Below are 25,469 nucleotides of genomic sequence, written 5' to 3'. Positions count from 1 at the left end.
TATAGATATTAAAAACAGGGTGGCTTCATCCCTTAACAGTTTGGTGAGTCACGAACTAGGAGGGGATTGGGAGGGATGGGGTGGGGTGGGGGGGGAAGGATAAGCATGGGGCGTCTGCCGCCTGTCTGCCTTCCGCCTTTTCTGCTTTGCCATTCCTCCACTTTGCCACCCTCGTAACACCACCCCTATTCCCCTTCTCCTCTCCCTTTTGCAGTAACCCCTAACACTTGGTGTCCTGCTCGTACTCAGGCTTCCGGCTCCCTATTGTTTATCTCACTCATTCTTTTTCCCTCTCTCTCCTCCTTTTCTCTCTTTCTTCCTCACACACAAGAAGATATTCAACTTACCGCCCTTGTGACAATGAGCTTAAGATCCTATAGGGGGATGAGCATAGATCGCGACAGTCATCTTACACAATTTTTCATTTTTCTTCCCAAAAAGAGGAGAAATCATCTTCATATATAATTAATTTCAGTGTGTGTGTATGTGTGGGAAAGTTTTATTTTACTTTCTACATATCACGTATACATCATGTACTTCCGGAGAATATCTCTATTTTTTTCAAAAAAAAAAAAGAAAGAAAAACTTAAATGTTTCTAATTTTTTTGTGAATTTTTTTTTTGCAACAAAAAAGCTTCGTAGTTTCAAAAAAAAAAATTTTTGAATGAAAGAAAGTGTATTAAATCAAAGAAATTATAATATTGATATAGAGTCAAAGAAACATCTTCTATTATATTAAGTTAACAAATTTCGAAAAACGACACCGACCCCGTGACCTCGACACCGTCCTTGAAAATTCTATTTTCAATTATTTTCAAATAAATCAAAATACTTTGCATATATGCTTTTAGAAAATCTTACAAACTATTTTTATGTAACATCTTTTTTCAATTTTAACCCGAAAAAGGGTTATTTTTCAATTTTAACCCGAAAAAGGGTTATTTTGCAATTTTATCCCGAAAAAGGGTTATCTTGCAATTTTTTAAGATTTTTTGATTTTTTCAATTTTTTATTATTTTTTATTATTTATTGTTGTTTTTTTAATTTTTAGTTAGTAACCTATAATATTGTGTCTAATTTTAAGTGTCATTAAAATCAAATGTTTTTAACTTAATAATTTTAACATTTCTTAATTTAAAACGAAACATCTTTTATTATATTAAGTTAACAAATTTCGAAAAACGACACCGACCCCGTGACCTCGACACCGTCCTTGAAAATCTATTTTCAATTATTTTCAAATAAATCAAAATACTTTGCATATATGCTTTTAGAAAATCTTACAAACTATTTTTATGTAACATCTTTTTTCAATTTTAAGATAAATTTTATACAATATTAATAAGATATTAATTTAAAACATAAATTATATATATAATATACATAAACTACAATAAGTAAACAAAAATAAGTACAATTTTATCCGAGCGAGTGTTAGCGAGCGAGGAATACATCGCTAGTTTATTTGCATTAAATAAAAAATTTCTTTGAGACAAAGATAATTTTTTTTTAATCAAACACGCAAAAAATCTTCACTTGGAACAGCGATCAGTTTCTTTAAAACAGCGATATATTTCTCTAGAATAGAGAAAACTTTTGCTGTTTTAGTAAAACATATCGCTGATCTAGGTGAAGATTATTTTGCGTGAAGATAATTTGTTGTATTGAAGTTAGTTAATTATTTATTTTAAAAAAAAGTTATACACAAAAAACAAAACATGGTCCACTCTAGACTACATTCCTCTATTACCAGTAGTACACCCAGAAAAAAGATTTCTTTGATTCAAAGAAATCAATTTCTTTGACAAATTTTTCTTTGATACACGAAGAAAATGGGATTGTTGTGCAAACAATTTTTACATTGTTTGTCAGTAGATTTGTTGATATTACAATTCGAAATGTTAATATTACAATTCTGATTGTTGTCAATACAAATGTATGTTGTTTTAACAACAATGCGAATTTTTTGTTGTCAGTTTTGTTCAGTTTGCAATTCCGTACAGTTGTAGAAGCAAACACTTTGTCAATTGCTGATGGAACATTCCGGATTTGTTCAGCTGACAAGTTTATTGTTCCATGTCACGTGGTCATCTTGAATTTTCGCAAACTGGCGTGCAGATCGTCGCGTCGTTTGCTTCTGGAACATGTGCCACTTTTGCTTTTATTATTAGATTTTTTTTTAAATGACAAAGTGCTTTTAAATAATGAATCCGGTTAAAGTGAGAAATCTATTGCAAGTGTGGTGAATGGATGAAGAGACAATTTCATCGTTTATCGGTAAGTTATACTCGGTTACTATTGAACATAACCTTACTTTAACAAATACAAAATGTTTATTAAATATTATTTAACAGCAAATTTCAACTCAAAATAATTTTTTGGTTTCAGGTCAAAGAATTTGATTCAGAAGCTGCATGTTCCACAGATTTTAATGCAAATGAAACTGGTGATATGACCTACGGAAATCTGCTATCGATTATTTAAGAAGGCGAAGAAACTGAACAAATTGTATTAGACGGATGAAAGCTTTGTTAATAAAACAAATTATATTGCCGATTTAACAATTTAGTTTTGTTATTTCATCTATTCCATAACAATTTTCTTTGTTTATCAAACAATTCCATCGGTGTTCCAAAGAATTTCCGATGGGATTCCGACGGAATTCGGATTAATTTTTTCAAAATTTTTAGAGTCCTAATTCCGTCAGAATTCCGTCGAAACTCTGTCGGAAGTTCCGGCGGAATTCTGATAGAACATCCAAGGGGCACTTTCCGGGGAATCTTTCCAAGTGGGTACATTCTGCACTGCTCATAAAAGTTAATTAACTCCCGAAAAAGTCTCACAAATTAAGTACATTTTAAACATAACATTTACTTAACGTAATTTCTAAAATATTTTCCACTTATACGTACGTTCGACTTGGGGTGAATGATATGATTAAAAGTATAGCTACTACAGTGAATTTTGGTTGTTACATAGTTACATTTATTTCTAACTAAAATAGATATAAAGCCATTTTTGTTTATTCGTATCAGTCTGTCATCTATGTAAACTTATTCCACTCACGTTGCATGTTTCGTCGTCTATAGGTGCTATATAAATAGCAAGTTTTGTGAATCCGTTCTTCTTCATGCAGGAAACGACAAGAATTAAATACTTTCTATTGAAATTCTTTGGCAAGAAATTATAATTGCTTCCTCTGGAGGAAGCTATGTAGTTCTTCAAATTATGAAATTATTAGAAATGCACCAAACAAATTTTTTTCTATTTATAAATGTCATATATAAGTCCCTGATCAATTGTCCGGATGTATGTATGTGTGTGTGTATGTGTGTGTGGATCCATTTTTTTGTGAACACGATAACTTTAATACGTTTTAACGGATTTGGCTAAAATTTGGTACGTATATTTGTCACATCAATATCTCAAAATGGACACAATGATTTTAGAAAATACCCACAAAAAAAATTTTTTTGGCATTTTTTCAAAAAAATCGATTTTAATCGAAAAAATTTATTGAAAGCAAAATTAAAGGCAATACATAGTAAAATCGTATTCCTCATATCAAGACGAATCGATTGGTATATATAAAGTTTATATTTCATTGAAATTTAAAGAATAAATTAAAAAATTCAAAATTCAAAAATTCATATTTTAGTTAAAAAAGTTTTTGTGAACACGATATCGTTAATACGTTTTAACGGATTTGGCTAAAATTCGGTATGTACATTTGTCACATTAATATCTCAAAATGAACACAACAATTTTAGAAAGTACCCCCTAAAAAAAATTTTTTTTTACTTTTTTTCAAAAAATCGATTTTAATAAAAAAATTGTTTCAAAGCTAAAATAAAGGCAATACATATAATAATCTTATTCCTTACGTCAAAAGAAACTGATTGGTATATATATAAAGTTTAGATTTCATTTAAATTTAAAGAATAAATCTTTAAGGAAGAATTCCATTATTCTTCTGATCTTTTAAAAAATTTCACCTCGTAGAGGATGTAGAAAAAGTTTTTCATTTATACTATATTAATTAAACTTAATAATTGTTTACAGTAATTAACTTAATTAATATTATAATTAGTTTTGTTATAGGGACCGTCCATATACCACGTGGACAATTTTTTAACGGAAAAAGCGATTATACCGGAATCAGTCGATAACAGCAATAAAACGGTTGAAAGAGTGGAAAAAGATATATTTTTTGAAATCATTTATCATATTTTAAAAATAATATGTATATAAATTATTAATTTATTGCTTCCTCCAAGAGGAAGCAAATCTTTTGCTTTGCGCAATGAGGAAGCAAAATGTTCATGAAATGAACATAAACTTCTTTTATAAAAAGGGACCCCCATCTTGTTTTATGTTATAATGACGCTCCACGAGAGAAGATACTTTACGTCAAAATAATTTTAGGTTATGTTTAGTGATAGCTTCATCTTGATTAAAATTACTTTTCAAATAAAATCAAAATTTTGTGTAGTTTTGATAACTAAATAAATTGTCAATATATATAAATTGTAACTGTATGAAATGTAAGTTATATATAACCTACCCCAACACGGGGCAGGTTGTACCATCTGTTTTTTTTTAAATCCTTTCGTAGTAAAATACGAATTTTTTTTTTACTGTAATTCATTGCAGAAATGATTGATTTATTGATAATAGTAATAATTATATGACATAAACATTTGATAATTTTCATAATTTATTCAATACTCTAAAATTTTTTACAACCAACCCCAATTCTCTATATATGTATATATATAGATATATATTTTTAATATATATATATACATTCAAAAAGAAAATAAAGATAATATTAAATTTCATAAAATTCTTTCTTGTCAATATAAAATAGGAATTTTATTGAGAAATATAGTTGATGAAATATTTGCAGCAATAATAATGTGCTCGCTTGGTGTAACTCACAGTCCGACGGATAAACTGCTGGCATTACAAGACATTACAAATTTATAACTGCGCTAGCTGTCAGTCGATAAACAGTGTTTCATCGTTTCTTTAAGTAGCATTCAGACTCAATCCAAAAATTCCAAAAAGCAGAATTTAAAAATAAAAGATATCTCACACAAAAATTTCATATTATTCCCAAATGTATTATCTCCATTTCTCTCTTCCTCACTCTCTCGCTAAGTATATATATCTCCTATTATATTCGCTAAAATTTCTTTCGTTTTACTTATTATTATTGTTTTTTTATTATTATTTATTATTATTATTATTATTATTATTATTATTATTTATTATTATTATTATTATTATTATTACATTTTTTTACATAATTTTTTTTTAAATATAGTTTTGCATTTTTTATGATTCTACTTATATTCATTATAGATTAAAAATTTATTATTAAACCGGTTGATACATAAATTTTTAATAAAATTATAATGAGTTGAATATAAAGAAAAATTTTTTTTTTTTACCTATTTCTATGCTTTTGTTAATTTCAAAATTTTTTCTGTTAAAAATTAACTAAATCATTTTAATGACAAAAAATAATTAAAAGTTAGAACAGCAAAACTTTCTGATAAATTTTAATTTTTTCTTTGATAAATAATTTTCTATTTCTTCGATTCTATTTAGTGCGGCGAGGCCAGTTTAATTTATATTTAACTAACTAAAAGTCAGAAAGTTTTTGTTACATAAAAAATTATTAATAAAACATGGAACCAAAAATTTCTTAAAAAATTATTTTGCTACATAAAAATTGCTTAATAAATATTTATTATAGCTTCAAATAAAATTCATTTAGTTTAAATAAAAATTTTATTTTCAATAAGTAAAATTTTATGTTAAACCAAATGAATTTTAGTTTTGAAACAAATAAATTGTTATTTTGTTCCAAGACAAATATATATTTAATTAATAATACAAAGAAATATTTATTTTGGTCAAGTAACTGATTATTTGAATAAAATAAATTTTTTTTTTTCATTGTAGACAATTTAACGCATATACGTGTGCAAAAAGTTAATGAATTCATCAAATAATAAAATAAGCAACATATTATACAATATAATTCATATAACGTATACGATATTAACTTGAAAAATCAATGCTGTCAGAAATATATTCAACATATAATTGAAAAAAGAAGGAAATAGACATCGTTCTCATTCATAAGAGAGCTATTAAACTAAATTGTATGAACTGCTAAAAGCTCAGTAACGTCAGAATTGCATAATCAAATTCCCACGTTAGAGACTTTCTTATATTGCAAATGTACCTACCGAACTAATGTGTGGAACACAAGGAAAAAAGTGAATGTTCTCTTATATGTCAGGTGTTGTACTTTACCTTTTAGTAAACCTTTTAGCAACTATAGCCAATGTGTGTTGGATAGTATATTCTGAGGAGTGGATAACTGTGGAGAGAGAGTGAGTGAGAGAGAGAGAAGGGGGGGGGGGAAGTACTTATGCCAACGACCCCATAAGTCAAGCAATCACTCTACATATTATCTTTAATAACTCTTGTAATGTGATTTTTTATTATTTTTTTAAATTTACCTTTCTCATTTATATTTATTACCCTCCCCCCTCCAATTTCTATAATTACTATGTTATCAATAACAATCTTTGTTTTAAACATCAATGTCTCTAATGTCTATAAGTGTATGTCTAACAATAAGCTATAGCTCTATAGTGATTTTTCTAAAAAAAATATTATCTAATCCGTATTTTCTACAAAAAACCTTTTTTTTTAAAGGAAATTCATTGTCTAAAAACTTAAATTTTAAAATAAGGTTTTCAAAAATTACAAAATTTTCCAAAATACATATTGAACCTACACGGAAAAAAAGAAAAAGTAATTTTTACTACTTTCCCAAGAAGCACGTAATATATCCTCAATATCAAGGTAATATTACACGTGAGATTCGTAATATAACGCTGTAATTTTACAGTAATCTTACAGTGATCTTAAAATGTCCGCCTTAAGGTAATATTACCTGGAATATTACTGTAATATTAACGGTAATATTACAGTAATATTAACGGTAATATTACAGTAATATTACAGACTGATTTGAGTTATTCATAAAGCATAAAAAACGTAAATATATTATAAGTCAATTTGGCTTGTTGGTAAAACTCTGGACTCGTGTGCTTTGAGTTCGGGGTTCGATCCCCTGGATGGGTAGATTTTTTTCGTAAAGAAATGTTCCCATATTATTACTGTAATATTCTCTTGTAATATTACCTTAATATTACTGCAATATTACTGTAATATTACAACGTTATATTACGAATCTTACATGTAATATTACCTTGATATTGAGGTTATATTACGTGCTTCTTGGGTTCATTGTAAAACGGGAACTGTCCGAAGTTTCTGCGCATCTCTGGCAACTTTTACTCCAAAAATAGTAAAATTTACAATTTTTGTAGTAAATTTTACTGTTCTGTAGTAATTTTTACTATTTCTGGAGTAAATTTTACTATTTTTGGAGTAAAAGTTGCCAGAGATGCGCAGAAACTTCGGACAGTTCCCCTTTTACTATGAAAGTAGTAAAAATTACTTTTTCTTTTTTTCCGTGTACAATAGAAACTGCTTTGAACCTACTTTGAGTCTACATTGAAATAATTATCAACCTAAATTTGACCTACTCTGGTCCTACATTAAAACTACTTTGAAACTATTTTAAAACTATTTTAAAAACATTTTAAAAACATTTTAAAACCATTTTAAAACTATTTTGAATCTAAATTGGACCTATATTGTACCTACTTCGTACCTATATTGGACATATCTTCATCCTATATTTAAAATATTTTAAGCGTACCTTGAAACTGTGTTTATTTTACATTGAACCTGAATTAGACTTTCATTGTACCTACATTTGAACTTACATATATCTATATTTCAGAGTTGGCATTTGTCATTTAGTAGAAATGTTAAATATTGATTTAAGTTTTTGGTGCGCATTGCTTTTGTATATTTTTACATGCTAGTATTTTTTGAGTTGTTACTTTTTCTTTTTTGTTGTTAAATTATTTGGTGCTCGTTGATTTTATATATTTATATGTTTGTATTTTTTAGGGTTGGCAATTTTTCTTTTAGTAGAAATGTTAAATATTGGTTAAAGTTGTTGGTGCGCGTTGCTTTTTTTTATTTATATGTTGGCATTTTTCTTTTTAGTGTAATAAGAAATTATTAAATCTTTCACAAAATGTTTGAAATCACATTTGAAGATTCCCGCGCTGCGTCAAAAGATGCGCGCACGTCAATAATTCAGGCAAGTGGCCTATAGGGTGTGTGGTAGTCGTTTCCACTCGCAATCAAGGTGTTATCCTCACACTATATAAGAACAGATTTCTTTGTCGTTGGAATTAGAATTCAATTTTTTTCACACTCTGCTTTTTTTTTGGTGGTAGGAGATATTTTAATTATCTCCATATGTGAAATGAATTGAATGAAATTTTTGTATTTTTTTCTTGTCAAACTATTGGCTGTCAATAGTGGACCACATTTTATTAAATTTTGCTATGATATTGCCATTAGTAGGCATCCAATATTGGTTTGTCATTGGCTGCCAAGACATATTACGAATATTCAAATTCTTGGTTAACAATTGGCTACTAAAATTGGACCATATTGTTGATAACCAATGATTGGCTTTCAATACTGGCCCAATCTTTGTAGCCAATTAAAAACCAAAACTTTTGAGAATCCGTTTTTTGTCTTGGTAGCCAATGATAGAATAATATTGGCTACCGCAATGATTGGCAACGTCGTGATCATCCCAAGATTTTACTAATCGCGATCCAATAATAAATGCCAATAGTAAGACAAGAAAAAACGATTGGAAATCATTCTTGGTCAATTATTTAGCCAATTGTAACCATTGGCTACTTTGAACTTACTTTGACACTTTATTGAAAAAACAAAGTTTTGTTATAATTCTGAAAAATATTTAAAAAAATTTTAATTATAAAATTTACTCAATCAAGATTTTGAATTAGTTTTTTTTTGTCTAAAGAGAAAAATTGTTTTTAATTACAACGATGAGTAACATTACAACATTATAACCAGAGCATATTTAGTTACGAACATGAATTTTTTTTAAAAATTGGTTGTTTGTTCTTTCCCGCAGTGCAGAGAAAGAGAGTTTGTATATCCAAAATCCTAAATTGAGTTTTATTACGAAGTAACGAGCAAATGAGAACGAATTCAAGGACGGATAATGGCATATAACTCCATTATCCTATAGAGATATCTGATCTCAAATGTCGCGTTTATACGTTGTACAAATAAATGAGGACAGCTCAAAGTATCCTTTCATCTCAGATGTGAAAACATTTCTCGAATTTTGGAAATTGTTACAACAATTTTATCAAATTAAGAATTGGGCAATTTTTTCGCAATTTTTTTCTTCTTATAAATTTAACATATTCAAAATGTGAAATGTAATTTATTTTACAATTTAAATAAATTAAATCAGTAAATAATCAATAATTAATCAATAAGATTTAAATAATAAAAAAAAATTGTAAATTTAGAACAGTACGAAGATGAGATACCAATTTCAGTAGAGAAAGTCAGTTGAAGTCAGACAAAGTCATTGTGTCTGACGAAAATCGTCTTCTACTTAGAATTGAAATCTCTTGTGAAGTTTTTAATTTAAATTATTTCAAAATATACATAAATTATTCTAAAATTAAATTTTTTTTTTAAAAAAAGTTTTTAAATTTATCAACATTTACAAAAATGTTATAAAATAATGTTCAATTATAAATAAACAATTACTGTTTGATATTTTAAAAATAAAAAAAAATTAATATTTTTTTATTCGTTTTTCAATAATCTTTCTAAAATATATATATATATAAGATAAAGTGCAAAGTAAAAATTTTTTATTACATATAATACACTTGCCATAATGAAAATAGAAATTGCAATAAAATAAGGTGTAAAATAAACTTGCTAAACTTTGTATTTTATGTTTGCATGTGAAACCACCATTAATCAGTGTGATAAACAGAATAGCTCGTATAAATCGTCACAACAGAAATGTATAGGTTTTGCCGCCACGAGACAAGAATCTTAAAAAAGATATTATCTTAATTTGATTTAAAACATAAAATCCGATCCCATTAAATTCATTAACTTCTTTAGCAAAATTAAATATAAATCTCAATTATTATTTAAGAAATCATCACAAGTTTTACAAGCGGTAATAATGGATAATTAAATTTTATTAAATTATCTCTTTCTCACTTCTTTTTAATAATATAATAATGAATAATTATAAATATTAATTAACTTTTACATTTTTTTTTATAATATTTCTAATTTGTAAATGGTTTATAGAAAATTAATTTATTGATATCCACAACATTTATGATCAACGACTTAAAAAAATAAAATGTTTTTCACAAGCAGAAAATAATATTTTTTACCTAAAAATTATAATAATTTTCAATAGAAAAATATTTTTTTCTTCTAAATCGTTGATTATAAAAGGTGTGAACTTCACCGACATAATTATTGTGTAACTTTTTTTTGTAAATATAATTTATAAATTTTTCTTTTTGTTCTGATTTTAGGGCGTACGTTAAATGGTCAGCCACTTCTGGAATTTTCAATATCCAGTGGGGATCAAGCTTTAGGGCTATTAAAAATTAAAAGAGCGACCTTATGGGCCAGGGTCGAATTAAAACATAATCATCACTATCAGCATCACAAACACAGTCAGAGTAACCAAAGAAATATCACTCTCTGGGTGTTCAGGGTACGCTGTGGTAACATGACGCATTTGCGTGGAAAGGTATATTCATTTTTATTATTATTATTATTATTATTTTTTGCGTAGGGACTTTTGGGAAATCTGCATTCAGATCTGGCTTCCGCATGCTCTTGAAACTGTCGTAAAAATTTTGCCTTCGAAAGTCCCACCCCAGCATCGAAACTTTACTAAATATTTATTAAAGGTCTAAGTGCAAACTGACGAATATTTAGTTGCAATATTTAGTAAAGTTTGAATTAATATTAAAATCTCCGACATGATTAAATCACAGTTTTCCTAAAAGTATCAAATTGAGACCAAAAATTGCATCAAATCTTTGCAACGTTTTGATGCACATAAGTTATATCAAAAAGAGATCGTTTTGTGTATCATTTTTAGAAATGATACACGAAAGCGTCTCATTTTTTGATGAAAAAAATTTAATCAATTTATATCAATCATGGCCGAATTAAATCGACTCAAAATTAAACGAATTTTTTCAGATATTTTGGTAATAGTACAATTGCGGAGACCATTTCACTATTTAATTTGAAAATGAAAATAACAGAAAATCAAAGACAATGTGCAATTCGATAATTAAAAAGTGACAGCTTATAAACATAACCTAAAATGCATGAGAAAAAATTTGTCGATAAAATCAATATAGCCGAGCTTTTTACCCACACAGCACAACATCTTACACCAGGCCTACAGCAGGCTTACATGTAAGGTTTGTAAGATAACATCGTAAGCCCATAGTAGACTTACAGTAAACCTAAAATGTCCGCCTTACAGTAAGCTTACATGGTAGGGTCGAGGTAAGCTTACATGGTAGGGTCGAGGTAAGCTTACATGGTAGGGTCGAGGTAAGCTTACACGGTAAGGTCGAGGTAAGCTTACACGGTAAGGTCGAGGTAAGCTTACATGGTAGGGTCGAGGTAAGCTTACATGGTAGGGTCGAGGTAAGCTTACATGGTAGGGTCGAGGTAAGCTTACACGGTAAGGTCGAGGTAAGCTTATGAGTAAAGGCTGTGGTAAGGTTATTATTAAGTTGTAAGGTTGAGGTAAGGTTGTGGTAAGCTTACAAGGTAAGGCAAGTTATATTCAAATAATAATATTAATAATAAATAAATATTCAATAAAAAAATTTTTCTTTTGCCTTATTCTATTTTGGGAACCTATCATTTCGCAGAAAGTTTTGAAAATAAATTTGGGAGGAGTAGGATTCGAACCCGGGACCGAAGTATATACCTAACAACCTAACCAACTGAGCTAAACGGGGAACTGACAATGAGAAAAGTAATCTTGCTTTTAAGGAGTTGATTATCTTCTTGGTTCCACTTTAAAAGTAAGATTACTTTTCTCATTGTCAGTTCCCCGTTTAGCTCAGTTGGTTAGGTTGTTAGGTATATACTTCGGTCCCGGGTTCGAATCCTACTCCTCCCAAATTTATTTTCAAAACTTTCTGCGAAATGATAGGTTCCCAAAATAGAATAAGGCAAAAGAAAAATTTTTTTATTGAATATTTATTTATTATTAATATTATTATTTGAATATAACTTGCCTTACCTTGTAAGCTTACCACAACCTTACCTCAACCTTACAACTTAATAATAACCTTACCACAGCCTTTACTCATAAGCTTACCTCGACCTTACCGTGTAAGCTTACCTCGACCCTACCATGTAAGCTTACCTCGACCCTACCATGTAAGCTTACCTCGACCTTACCGTGTAAGCTTACCTCGACCTTACCGTGTAAGCTTACCTCGACCCTACCATGTAAGCTTACCTCGACCCTACCATGTAAGCTTACCTCGACCTTACCGTGTAAGCTTACCTCGACCTTACCGTGTAAGCTTACCTCGACCCTACCATGTAAGCTTACCTCGACCCTACCATGTAAGCTTACCTCGACCTTACCGTGTAAGCTTACCTCGACCTTACCGTGTAAGCTTACCTCGACCCTACCATGTAAGCTTACCTCGACCCAACCATGTAAGCTTACCTCGACCTTACCGTGTAAGCTTACCTCGACCTTACCGTGTAAGCTTACTGTAAGGCGGACATTTTTGGTTTACTGTAAGTCTACTATGGGCTTACGATGTTACCTTACAAACCTTACATGTAAGCCTGCTGTAGGCCTGGTGTAAGATGTTGTGCTGTGTGGGTAGAAGGTAGATGGCAGCACTCATCTATTTTCTTTCTTTAAATTTTTTCTGAATCGTTTTTATAAAAAGCAAAACTGCCATCTACCTTCTAAAAAGCTCGGCTATATTGATTTTATCGACAAATTTTTTCTCATGCATTTTAGGTTATGTTTATAAGCTGTCACTTTTTAATTATCGAATTGCACATTGTCTTTGATTTTCTGTTATTTTCATTTTCAAATTAAATAGTGAAATGGTCTCCGCAATTGTACTATTACCAAAATATCTGAAAAAAATTCCTTTAATTTTGAGTCGATTCAATTCGGCCATGATTGATATAAATTGATTAAATTTTTTGCATCAAAAAATGAGACCGTTTCGTGTATAATTTCTAAAAATGATACACAAAACGATCTCTTTTTGATATAACTTATGTGCATCAAAACGTTGCAATAGAAAAAGATACAACCAAGTTTACTGTGTATATGTTTAGAACAAAAGTTAACTAAACATGTAAATTAAATGTTCGTTAAAAGTTGGGCGTGAAAGTTGACCGAAAATTTAAATATAATATTCGTTAAATGTCCGGTAAAAAAAATAACTTAACACGATGCGCAGTATTAAAGTAAAGCACCTACGGCTGCGAAATAGGGGAGACCGGGGCTGTTTGGCGCAGGGGTTGCTTGGCGCACTTGAGTTTATTCAAAAGTGTTAAGTTACATTAATTTTTCTCTTTATTCTGCTTAAAGTACTTGATGAACTGTAAGTTTGTATAAAATTTCATTAATATTCATTAATTATTGTGGAGTATAGATTAAAATAACTGATTTTGGCACTCCAAAGTAATTTTTTAACCTCTTCATTTTTTTGTGATATCTCTTTAAAAAATTAATTTTAGAAGAGCTCAAATATAAGCTCTATACATTTGTTATTAAGAAACAACAAAAATTTTTTGATTTATATTAACAGTTTTTATAAGAAATTAATAAATATTTCAAAAGTACATTCGGACTTTGGTGGCGCGGTTATCTGAAAATTTCGTTAAATATTAATAAAATGAAGTTGATTATATGAAATTTACACATTAATAAGCACCAATAACAATTTTTTACACTTTTGTCAAATTTTCAGGTTATGTTGGGATACATGAATAAGCTCTAAAGCAAATTTCTTTAGGATTATGATTTGATAGAATCTTTATCTGTAGAATATTTATTTGTTCGAATATTAATGATTTAGAAAATGCAAATGGTCTGCAAAATTAATATTCTTTTTAATCTTTTGTCTGCAAAATTAAGATTCTTTTAAATCACAGAAAATTAAAAGGCATTAAAATAAGCTGCAACGCTTCTTATTTTAATCCAATTTTGCTTATTTTAATCCATTTTGGTATTAAAATAAGAAAAATTGGATTAATATAAGAAGCGTTGCAGCTTATTTTAATCCTTTTAATTTTCTGTGATTACAATATTTGCAAACAAAAAAATAATAAAATATAGCCTTATTATTAAAAAAGAATTATTTATTAATTATTCTGTACCTTAGAATTGTAGAATCATCAGCCTCTGGAGTTGTCCTCGTAGAATAGCTGCCAGAAACACTGCACAAAAAATTATTGAACAATAAAAATTAACACTCCCGAAGTCCGAAAATTTATAACTTGAAAAACATACTATTTATAAAATAAAAAATTAATTGACCGCACAATACAAAAAAGAAACACTCTCGAAATTTGAAAATTTATAACTTGAAAAACATACTATTTATAAAATAAAACTATTAAGAACTTAGATTTTTAATACATGTGCTACAACGAAATTTATAGTCAAACGATATGAAACAAGCACAAACACGTCTATACAGATCGAATCCCGAATTATAACTGCTGATGAGTTTACAATAAAACGTGTGAATTTTCAATTTGGTCAAACGCCCGGTTATGATCTTATGTTATGAAAACGGAAAGCCTTTGTTCTAGAATATCAACACACCACTATAGTGTAGGGGAGGTTAATTTAAAGTCACAACTAATCCCAAGTAGCACGTAATAATACTGTAATATTAAAATATCCGCTGCATGGTAATATTACCGGTTAATATTACAGTAACATTAAAGAATATTACTGTAATAATGCAGTAATATTAACCGATAATATTAAAGCAATATTAACTGGTAATATTACAAAAAATTTCAAAAAACACTTAAAAATATTTACCTTATTAATTCTCATCTTTTTGTGTTTTATCATAAAAAACATTGAAATTTTTATGTATTTCAAATAAACGTGTTATATTTCAGTAATATTGCTGTATAATATTATAGAAATATTACTGCAATATTACAGTAATATTTCAGTAATATTACCATGAGGCGGACATTTTAATATTTCTGTAATATTACATACGTGCTACTTGGGATTCTTTGTTTTGATGCACTTAAATCACTTACAAAATGTAATATTTAAATATTATTTCACTTTAAATATTAAATTACAGAATATGCTTTGAAAATAAATATTAATTTATAAATACACTAGAAGCCCGCTCGGTGAATGACTTTGGGAATGCTCTATCACAGATCGAGCGGGTCAGCTAAGCTTGAAAATGACAACAAACAGGGTCGAACGAATTACTTTATTTTTGTGTACCTTCTTTAAGGGGGGAAACTCGTGTAAAAGAAAATATTTTTACAAGTTTTTTTTTTTTTTTTTTGCTTTACAAAATTAGTTTACTATCTGTAGAATATGATCATACATTACTAATCTATAATTAGATGTATAAATGTCTATAGTAAACATAATTTTAGCACTTCAGATGCTACCAAATGCAGTTAACTAGGAGCACGAGATCCCTCTATTCTTTCGATTTCTTGTCAATATAATTTTATTAATTGTCATTAGCAAGCACCATAAGCAAGTGATAGTAAATCTTGGTTTTAGTGCAATAGTTATTTTCAAATACATAACGTCTTCAAGGCAATAGTTAAAACACTACTTTTATATATCGAAAATTTTATATACGTTTTTCTTAAAACGTGTTTTTTCGCGCGCCGTGCAATGTAGCTCAACCAATTTTTAACCAATTTAAATCAAACTTACCACAAATCTTCTTTATCTTACTGGCTATTGCATGACGAGCTCCTTTTTTAAAAAAAAAACTTTTTTTAACAATTGTTTTTGAACATTGTTTATAAAAAAAAATTGACTTTTTTTTCAAAATGGTCCCAAATTTTCAAAAAAAATTTTTTTTAGTTTTCTCTTCGTCATGCAAAGCGTATTTGCGTATTTTAACGGTAAAAATTTTGATTTTTAATTTTAGTGGAGATTTGTGACCTGTAGGTTGCACGACGCAAAATCAAAGATGTAACTTCAAACGCCTGTAACGCCGCCATTTTGTAATATTTTTTAATAAAAATTTTTTTTTATAAAGCTTATATTGTGTACTTTAAGATATGCTTTACTTTAATTAAATAGACTTTACCATTTTTTTTAAATTCCTTAAAAAACGTGCATTTAAACGAGTTTCCCCCCTTAATAAACACAAAGAAATCTCTTTGTTATTTATTTGTGAATAATAAATAAATTATTATACACATGTTTTTATTTTATTATTCAAAATTATTTTTCATTTGTTTATTTTTTTTGCTTATTATTTTTAAAAAATTATGAAACAAAATTTTAATTTTAGACAAAAGGTCCAAGCGAGACTTTAACAATCTTGTTTGATCTATTACCATTTAATCCACTTTAAACTTGTACTGATCTTTTCAGAATATATATATACATTTAATATAACCCCTTGCGAAATCGTAGGGTTTCCTGCGGCTATAGCCAGTGAACGATGAATTTACTACAGGACCGATTACAATGTTTCCGATTAGAAAGTTTTAAATTTACAAGATTTTTAAAAATAATTTTTTGTCTATTATAATTTATTATTCAAACAAATTTTTAAATGCCATAAAAATGTTAATAGTATAAAGAACAAAAAACTTCTTTTTATTATTATAATTTTTGGCAAATAATAGGGAATTAATAAGCAAAAAAAAATTATAGGTTATGTTCATGATAGATTGACTTTGATTAAAAGTTTTTTTTAAATTATATAAAATCATTTTTTTTTCTAACGTTCATTTTGATTGAAAAATGTAATCATAAAGTGAAATATTTTTTAGGTTAGGAAAATCGAAACATGTGTTTTAACATAGCAAGAACGGTACTGTCAACTTAAATAATAGCGCCAAATTTCAAAATTTAGGAAATTCATTATTATTTAAATAAAATATTTTTTACTTCAAAATTACTAAATATTCGTACTGATAAAAAAAATCTGATATTATTGAATTATTAAAATTAATAAATAAATTAAATAATTTTGAAAACAAAATAACCTGTATATGTTACGGCCAATGTCGATTATCGGGCATTATTGTCGACATTGCCCGAGTATTTTTTAATAAAGTTCAAAGAAATGTGCTAGTGTCCGGGCAAAGTCGACATTGCCCACATATGTTTGGGCAATGTTGTTTAATAATAAAAATTTAGTTAATATGGTAAAAACATTGTTAGTTAAGTGCCAAATTTTTTTTATTTATTTTCACATGATAGACTGCTCCCACTTAGAAAGATTCCCCGAAAAGTGCCCCCTGGAGGTTCTATCAGAATTCCGCCGGAACTTCCAACGTAATTCCGTCGGAATTCCATCGAAGTTCCAAAGAATTTCCGATGGGATTCCGACGGAATTAGGACTCTAAAATTTTTGAAAAAAATTAATCGGAATTCCGTCGGAATCCCATCGGAAATTCTTTGGAATTCCGACGGAATTCTGATAGAACCTCCAGGGGGCACTTTCCGGGGAATATTTCCAAGTGAGATGTGACATCTAGAATTGCACTTTTTGTTATTTTTAAAACACTAGCACCATGCGGTTTCTTTCTTCATGCCCAATCGTAGAATAAACATTAAAAAGAACTTCAAAGAGCTCTTCATTTTGAACGCAATATAAAATTTTGTCATTGTCATCATTAATAGATTTAATTAATTTCTGGTGTTCATTCACAGAAATTGTGTCGTATCTTTTTAAAAATCTACACTCATTTGAAGTCTTTTTGATTTTACACTGTTCACTTTTTTCCACATATTCTTTGTATTCCATAGAAGAAAGAAAGGCTCTATTATCTGCACGTTTTGCAGATATTAAGTTCATTAGATTATTATGAAAACCGTTTTTATCGATTGAAGTTTCCATGTCGCGCGTACAATATCAATAGCGTCGTTAACTTTCGATAGTTGATCACAAACTATAGTCAATACAATTTTTCCTTAACACTACAAAAGCATTGATTGTCAAAAGTTTATTGTAAAGGAAATAATATAAATTTTTGTTTATATCATTAAGACTTTAGCTAGAGCATTTTTAACATTGCCCAAGATAGAAAAGCTGAATAACATGAATAGACCGAATTTGGTGAGCAATGTCGACAATGCCCAATAATCAACATTGACCGTAACATATAATTAAAATAAAATTTTAATTTCGAGAATGTTTTTATAATTTATTTACAGGATTATTTATAAAATAACTCCCTCTTATGTACATTTTTTTCAAAAATATGCTAAAAAAATGTTAATCAAGTTTTGAAATTAAAAATTTCTTATGTAATTTTAGGAGCTTGGTCAACACTTAGAATTGGTGACATCTTTAGGAGTGAACGTTGTTCAATTAGGGTGGCAAAAATTCGAAGTGACGAAAGTCGTCAGTAATTGGTATCAGGGGAGCGGATATTCGCTAAAGGATAAACTAACGCTCCTAGTAGATTGCACGGGCTGCGGATCGCACGTGCACATTTCCACATTCGGCGGTCATTCACCTCACGTCGTCGAATCGACCTTGAATACCAAAGGTAATTAATCTTTCATCTATATATAATCAAAACTATACTATATCCATTTCACAACTATTTTCTCTAAAATTTATTCTAAAATTATTCATTACAACAGGATTGTTTTCTTCATTATAAAATTTTCATTGACTGAATGGTTGCTTGTTTTAGAATTTTTTTTTTTTTTTTTTTTTGAAATTGCGTTTTACAAAAGGCGCTAAAAATAAGTTTTTGTGTTTACTCAATTATTACTTTATTTTTGTAGGTGCTCAAGATCCGGACAGACCATTTTTAGTCGTTCGAACGGATCCAGCGGCTGTGAAGCGTGTTAGAAGACGAGCTGTCGAGTGCAACGGCGCCGTTAGGGGTCAATGTTGCAAGCAGAGGTTCTACGTTAGCTTTTCGCAACTCGGATGGGACGATTGGATAATCGCCCCTCAAGGGTGAGAGCAAATTTTCAAAATATGTAAAATAGAACATCAAAGGATACTCCCAAAAAAAAAAAAAAAAACAAATTTCCACATCAAAGAAAATTTACAATCAATTTCAACATCAAAGAAATTCAATAATGAATAACGCATCCAAAGAAAGAGTTGCGATACAAAAATAAATCATTTTTTTAATTTAAAAAAAAAATGTATCACAAACGAATAATTTTTTTGGTATTGAAAAAAATGTAGCATGTTTTGAATCATATATATGATATAAGTTTTCTCTCGCAGTAACGATAATTCAAAACAAATAAATTTTCAAAGTATATATATATATAAAAGCCGCACGGGATCGATGATTAGTATATACCACGGGTTAGAGGCTGGATATGTTTTGTACCTTGATACAAGAGGGAAACAATCATGTTCTTTTTGGATGAATCTCGTCAATAGTTTTACTATCAATCTCAGTTGCACGCGTAAGAGTCATTCGTAAGGCATCATGAAACCCATATGCCATATACATACGAGAGCAATGGCCGCGAGTTTGCGGATTGTTGAACAATTATTATTATACGTTTGAAAGCAGAAATCATTCAAATATATAATAATGCTCGAAAGAGATATACATATTGAAATAACTTCTGTAAGGAATGAACCTTAAATAATTCTTACATTGAATTGTCATCCTAGTTTTCATGACTTTTTAAATCTGTTACATTTATCTTATGAGCAATTTAACCAAATACTTTATTGCTGTATTCAAATTTTCGTTTTTGATAGTTCTCAAAGTCGTTGTTGTTCATTCACTAAGAGAAGTAATAATTAGATGCAAAAGGTATATTTGAATTCTAGATGAACAGTTACCACCCTACAGCATACCCAAGTAGCACGATATATCAACCAGATGTTACGGTGATATCACCGGGGAATGTCACCGTGACATCAGGAAAATGTCAAAATGTCCGCCTTACGGTGATATCACACGGTGACATCGTGGTGATATCATGGTGACATCAAGGTGATATCACAGTCATATCACGGTGATATCATGGTGATATCACCGTGATATCATGTTGATATTTTACAGGGATTTAAAATTTTTTAAAAATTATTATTTTTTACTATTTTTTTTTATTATTTTTATTATTTTTTTTATTTATTATTATTTTCTAAATTATTAAAAATTTTAAGTCCCTGTAAAATATCAACATGATATCACGGTGATATCACCATGATATCACCGTGATATGACTGTGATATCACCTTGATGTCACCATGATATCACCTCGATGTCACCGTGTGATATCACCGTAAGGCGGACATTTTGACATTTTCCTGATGTCACGGTGACATTCCCCGGTGATATCACCGTGACATCTGGTTGATATATCGTGCTACTTGGGTACACAAGAAATTATCAACTATTATTTCCTAATCGAATTCTACAAAAGATTTCTTATGATAGAAGAATTTATTTTCAAAATATCATCCACTGCTTTGAGTTGTATAAACGTGACTACACTGAAAAAAATTCCTAGGCGATTTAGCTATGCTTCTAGACATGAGAGGAAACCACTAAAAATCAGAGTCACATTAACTAGGATTCCTAGTTATCCCAACAAATTCCTTGTCATAATAACTAGGAATCTTAGTTAATGTAACTTTGATTTTTAGTGGGTTCCTCTCGTGACTAAGAGCATAGCTAAATCGCCTAGTTAATATTTTCAGTGTAGGACTTCTAAATTTTTACTTATTGTTTTTAATAATTTTGATGTATTAATGAATTATGCCTAATGAGGTTGGCAAATTCTTGTTTGGTATTGCAATTCAGGTCTTTTCGTAACTTTAGATTTCTTTAGGAGAAGTGGGAAATAATTGTTTGGGATGCTTTAACGTCTTTTTATCTGAGAAGTCTCCAATTGTAATCAAGAAGTTTTTTACAGGTATAACTCCACGGATTCCATGGTCTCATATAGCTAAGATACGCTCGACGAAAGGCAAAGATTTGAGGGTAACTCTTGCGATTTTTAAACAGTTGGTTGTCTCAGAGAAATCCCACTAGAGCATCAGGACAGTTTCCAAATTTCTAATGACTAAAATAGATCCGAATTAATACCGTGTATGGTGGATTAGGCTCCAACTTATCACATTGAAAGAGAAACTGCATCAACTGCAGATTATGGTTTTCAGAAAGATTACTATAAATCAAAGACGCATTAGTTCAAGTATGTATCGGAAAGCTGACGACGTCAAACTGACAACACTGGTAAATACTCCTCAGTTTGGAACGTCGAAAATCTGTGCGATAATGATCTTAACTCAGATGTCTCTTGAGAAAGAAATATTGCTTGAAAAGATACCTTTGTAGAAGTTCTTCTAAAACTCACCAAAAATCAGAATTAAGACAGTGGTTCCTTTACTTATGACTCATGGCTTTTTCAACTACCATCAACACAAAATCGCTAAACTTTTACCCAAAAACAGAAACTGTGAATCGAATAAGAAATCCTCGATTTATATTTTGTCTAGATTTTTCTGAAGTCAGATATTGTAGTTGGGATCAAGAATTATTTCATACATAGAATTAGAGGTCTAACAGTAGAAGAGAAGAAGACTAACTTCAAACTAACAAGATGAAAACTAGATTTTACTTTTCGTATCTCCTGTTCCGAAGTTGATGCTTGTATTTTTAAGCTTAAAAGATTATTATTGTGCGTCAATTTTTAGATCTGACTGTATTGATTATTTCGATAATTTGGTTTCTTTTTGAGAATATTTAGATCAAAAAGCAATAATCAGGTTTTTTAATTTTAGAAGCAATGAAATGTCATCTTTTACATCGCAACTAGAAAAAGTAGAACAAGTAAATAAGTTTCTGTAACTGATAATAATCACAGATCCTTTTGTTTCGATCAGATTTTGGCTTTCTCGTCGCCTAGCGTCTACCCTAGTTTTATTGTAAACTACCCATTGCTTTGTTCTTTAATAAACTATGGTTTGAAGATGTTTCGTGTCAAAAATCAAATCTGCAAGACTTTACCCAACACAGAAAATTAAAAGGCATTGAAATAAGCTGTAATGCTTATTATTTAAATCCAATTTTGCTTATTTTAATCCATTTTGGTATTAAAATAAGCAAAATTGGATTAAAATAATAAGCGTTGCAGCTTATTTTGATACCTTATAATTTTCTGTGAAGTAAAAAGCGACAATGGATTCAAGTTTGTTTAGGTTTGATTGAAGCATGGTCAATATTGGTTAAGTCTTAGTGGAAAAGATTGGTGTCTCAAAGCTAATGACAATTGTACCAGGCATAAAATGTGATTGGGATGAGCATTGATATATCCAATTTTGAACTAATCTTGCCTAACGATGGGGCTGAATTCGAATTGCATGCAGCTGATTGAATTGCGTCCCAAGGGATGCCAGGTATAAGTTGAATTGCGTACCGTAGAGTAACTGTGATATGGCTGCATTTTTTGGGTAACACATTTAGATTTCAATATTTCCCTTCGCACTCTATACAGGCCAAGGCGAAATAGAGTCTCTGCATTTTGCGAAGGTATTCTGCTTTATCAATTATCAATTATATACTGTAAAAAATAATTTACTGATTACGAAATAATTTTTTTAAAGCTTTTTTTAGATAATACTTCAATTTGGTTGACAGAACAAAGAAAAAAACAGTATTTAATTGGGGAATTCGGTTAACTCTACCAAAAAATTTTATTCAATATTTCATGTCTATTACACTGTGAGAAGAAAAGCACGGAATCTGAAATGGAGAAGTTCAGCATCTGTACTCCAAGTTGAGCGCAGCAGCAGCGTCACTGTGTGATAGATGCCGTACTAAAATGTGAAATGGATGTTGTGCTTGGCTTGAGTATAGATACTGTACACAGATATGGAACTGTTCAGAAATACAGTATCTGTCGGTCGCTATGAGACAGATTCCGTATAACTTAGTTCACACCGCTGCCGCGCTGCTAGAGCTTAGTATCTGAACTATGAACAACACCAACTGAACAAAACTAAAGAACGGATACTGACACTCATTTTACACGGCCGGCGTTCGTCACAGTACGGATTCTGTGCTTTTCTTCTCTCAGTGTACCTAAAAAATTTGGTTAAACGAAATATATCGGGAGGAAACTGCACCCAATTTAAACACAGTCCGTAATAGCTTGGGACGCAATTCAAACAAAAAGGAATCATACCTGAAAAACCGCACGCAATTCGAAATCACCGAACGATGGTATTGAGACTGATTTTAGTCTGGGATATTTTGACTAGGTATTCAATATAGAACCAATCCTCAATTTTCTTCTTGGTTTCCAAAAATCTATTCACCTGCGAAACTTCAAAGGCCTAGCGGCGTCATCAAATATCAACCAATTTCAAAATCGTCTCTTTTCTTCCATTTCGAATAATTCTAGGGGACGGAGCAAGAAAATTCTAAAATATTAACATTCCTTTGTATTTTTAGGCCACTCACAAGATATTTTTTAACTTAAGTCTTACTTTAAAGAGAATATAATTTAGAATTTACATAGTTGTAAACTAAAAATGAAATCTATTTTACTATTTTAAAAATTCTATTCCATTAATTTTTTTTTTTTCAGATATTATGCAAACTATTGCAGAGGAGATTGCGCATCTGGTCACAGGACGCCGGACACATTTCTCAATTATTATACGCATGTTATTGAGGAATACAGAAAAATGGATCGGTTGGCAGGCATGCAGCCATGTTGTGCGCCTCTCAAGTTTTCTCCAATGTCCCTCATCTACTATGGACCCGATTCTAACATAATAAAAAGGGATTTGCCAAAAATGGTCGTCGACGAGTGCGGCTGTCCTTAAAGAGAGAGAGACTTCAGTCCAGAGAGGCTCAAAGTGCTTCATTGTCAAAAAAAAAAAAAAAAAAAAAGATAATGATCCCTAGCGATCAAAAAACAAAACATAAGTAAACAAAAAAAAAGGTCCAAACGCGAAGTTTACACTTCAGATGATTCAAAAAAAAGGGTGGCTCCCCCAAAAAAAAACACGCTCCCTGTAGAATCAATGGTCCTTTACCAAAAAAAAAAAAAAAAAAGAAACGGCTGAAGAGAAAGTTCCATTACACCTTCAAGTGGGGAAATAAGGTGAAAGGGTTTTTTTTTAATTTTTGAAAAGAGTAATGAAAATGATAGAAAAAAAAAAGAATGAAAATCGGTAGAAAAAATAGATATGAATGGAAAGAGTAAAAGAAAGAAAGGAGGTCTAAATGACCGGGATTAGGTGCTGGGTGCAAAAAAAAGAAACAGGAAAGCTTAAATGGAGTAAGATCCAAATTAATTTTTGGTCCCTTGGCTTCCCTTGTAAATACTTTCCTCTGTATCGCGCATACGAAATGAGAGTGATTTTGGGAGGTTCGGAACTGCCAGGGACCAGGCACTCTGGCATATATATATATATATAAATATATATATATGAAATCCCCATTTCGCGCGAGCGAATCGCTAGAGTTTAGGATATTCTAGGTAAGTGGGCGATTCGTTCGTGAGTGTAGGACAATTTTTGTCCCGAGAGGATGTAGCTAGAATAATGAATTTGAACGCGAAGATAAACGAGAGAGAGAGAGACAGAACCGAATGGTAATCACAAATTTAAAGAATAGGGTAATTGCAATAGTTATTTTTTGGTAATTATATTTTGACTTTTTTTCCAAAAAAATTAAGGGAAAAAAATTTCTTTTACATTTAAATTAATGTGCATTTAATTAAATCGAAAAGCTTCTTTTAAGTATATACTTATATATATATATATATAAAAAAAATCATTAAAAAAAATAAATGAAATGTTGATAAATTTTAAATTAGACAAAAATTTATATATTTTATTTATCAAGACTGATTATATTAATTTTTAAAAATAAATAAATTCAAAATTTATTTTTTGTTGCTTGTTATTAAAATATTAGGTAAAAAAAAAATAAATTTATTGTTATTTTTAAAACTCAATTTTGTTTCTTAATATTTAGAAAAATTTATTCTAATTGTTTAAATGTTAGGTTTGAAAATGAAAGGAAGAATAAGGATAAAGTGTTTTTGCAAAATTGACAAATTTTAAAGAATTTTTGGATGAAGAAAATTGTTATTAGGCTTTTATAGTTCAATAAGAGTTAATTAATAATAAAAAAAAGACAAGAAAAATCAAAAGAAAAAAAATTATGAAAAATTGTTTATTCACTTTGTTTATAAGAAATCA

At 29.6% G+C, this 25,469-nt stretch overlaps 1 protein-coding gene across 1 annotated transcript in view; it reads left to right on the top strand.

Annotated features, from left to right (window-relative positions):
* Nucleotides 1-25,169, top strand: part of LOC127290333 (inhibin beta chain) — a 118,324-nt gene extending 93,155 nt beyond the window's left edge. The window contains exons 2-5 of the mRNA XM_051318835.1: nucleotides 10,578-10,798; nucleotides 18,573-18,807; nucleotides 19,052-19,229; nucleotides 23,843-25,169. Of these exons, the coding sequence (XP_051174792.1) occupies nucleotides 10,578-10,798; nucleotides 18,573-18,807; nucleotides 19,052-19,229; nucleotides 23,843-24,083 (875 nt within the window). The 3' untranslated portion in view covers nucleotides 24,084-25,169. The remainder of the gene's footprint in view (nucleotides 1-10,577; nucleotides 10,799-18,572; nucleotides 18,808-19,051; nucleotides 19,230-23,842) is intronic.
* Nucleotides 25,170-25,469: the final 300 nt, after the last annotated feature.

Source organism: Leptopilina boulardi, unplaced genomic scaffold (assembly GCF_019393585.1).
Source record: "Leptopilina boulardi isolate dan_hultmark-lab unplaced genomic scaffold, ZJU_Lbou_2.1 LbouV2_59, whole genome shotgun sequence".
Classification (NCBI taxonomy): Eukaryota; Metazoa; Arthropoda; class Insecta; order Hymenoptera; family Figitidae; genus Leptopilina; species Leptopilina boulardi.
The sequence above is the reverse complement of the archived record's forward strand: the minus strand, read 5'-3'. Positions and strand labels throughout refer to the sequence as shown.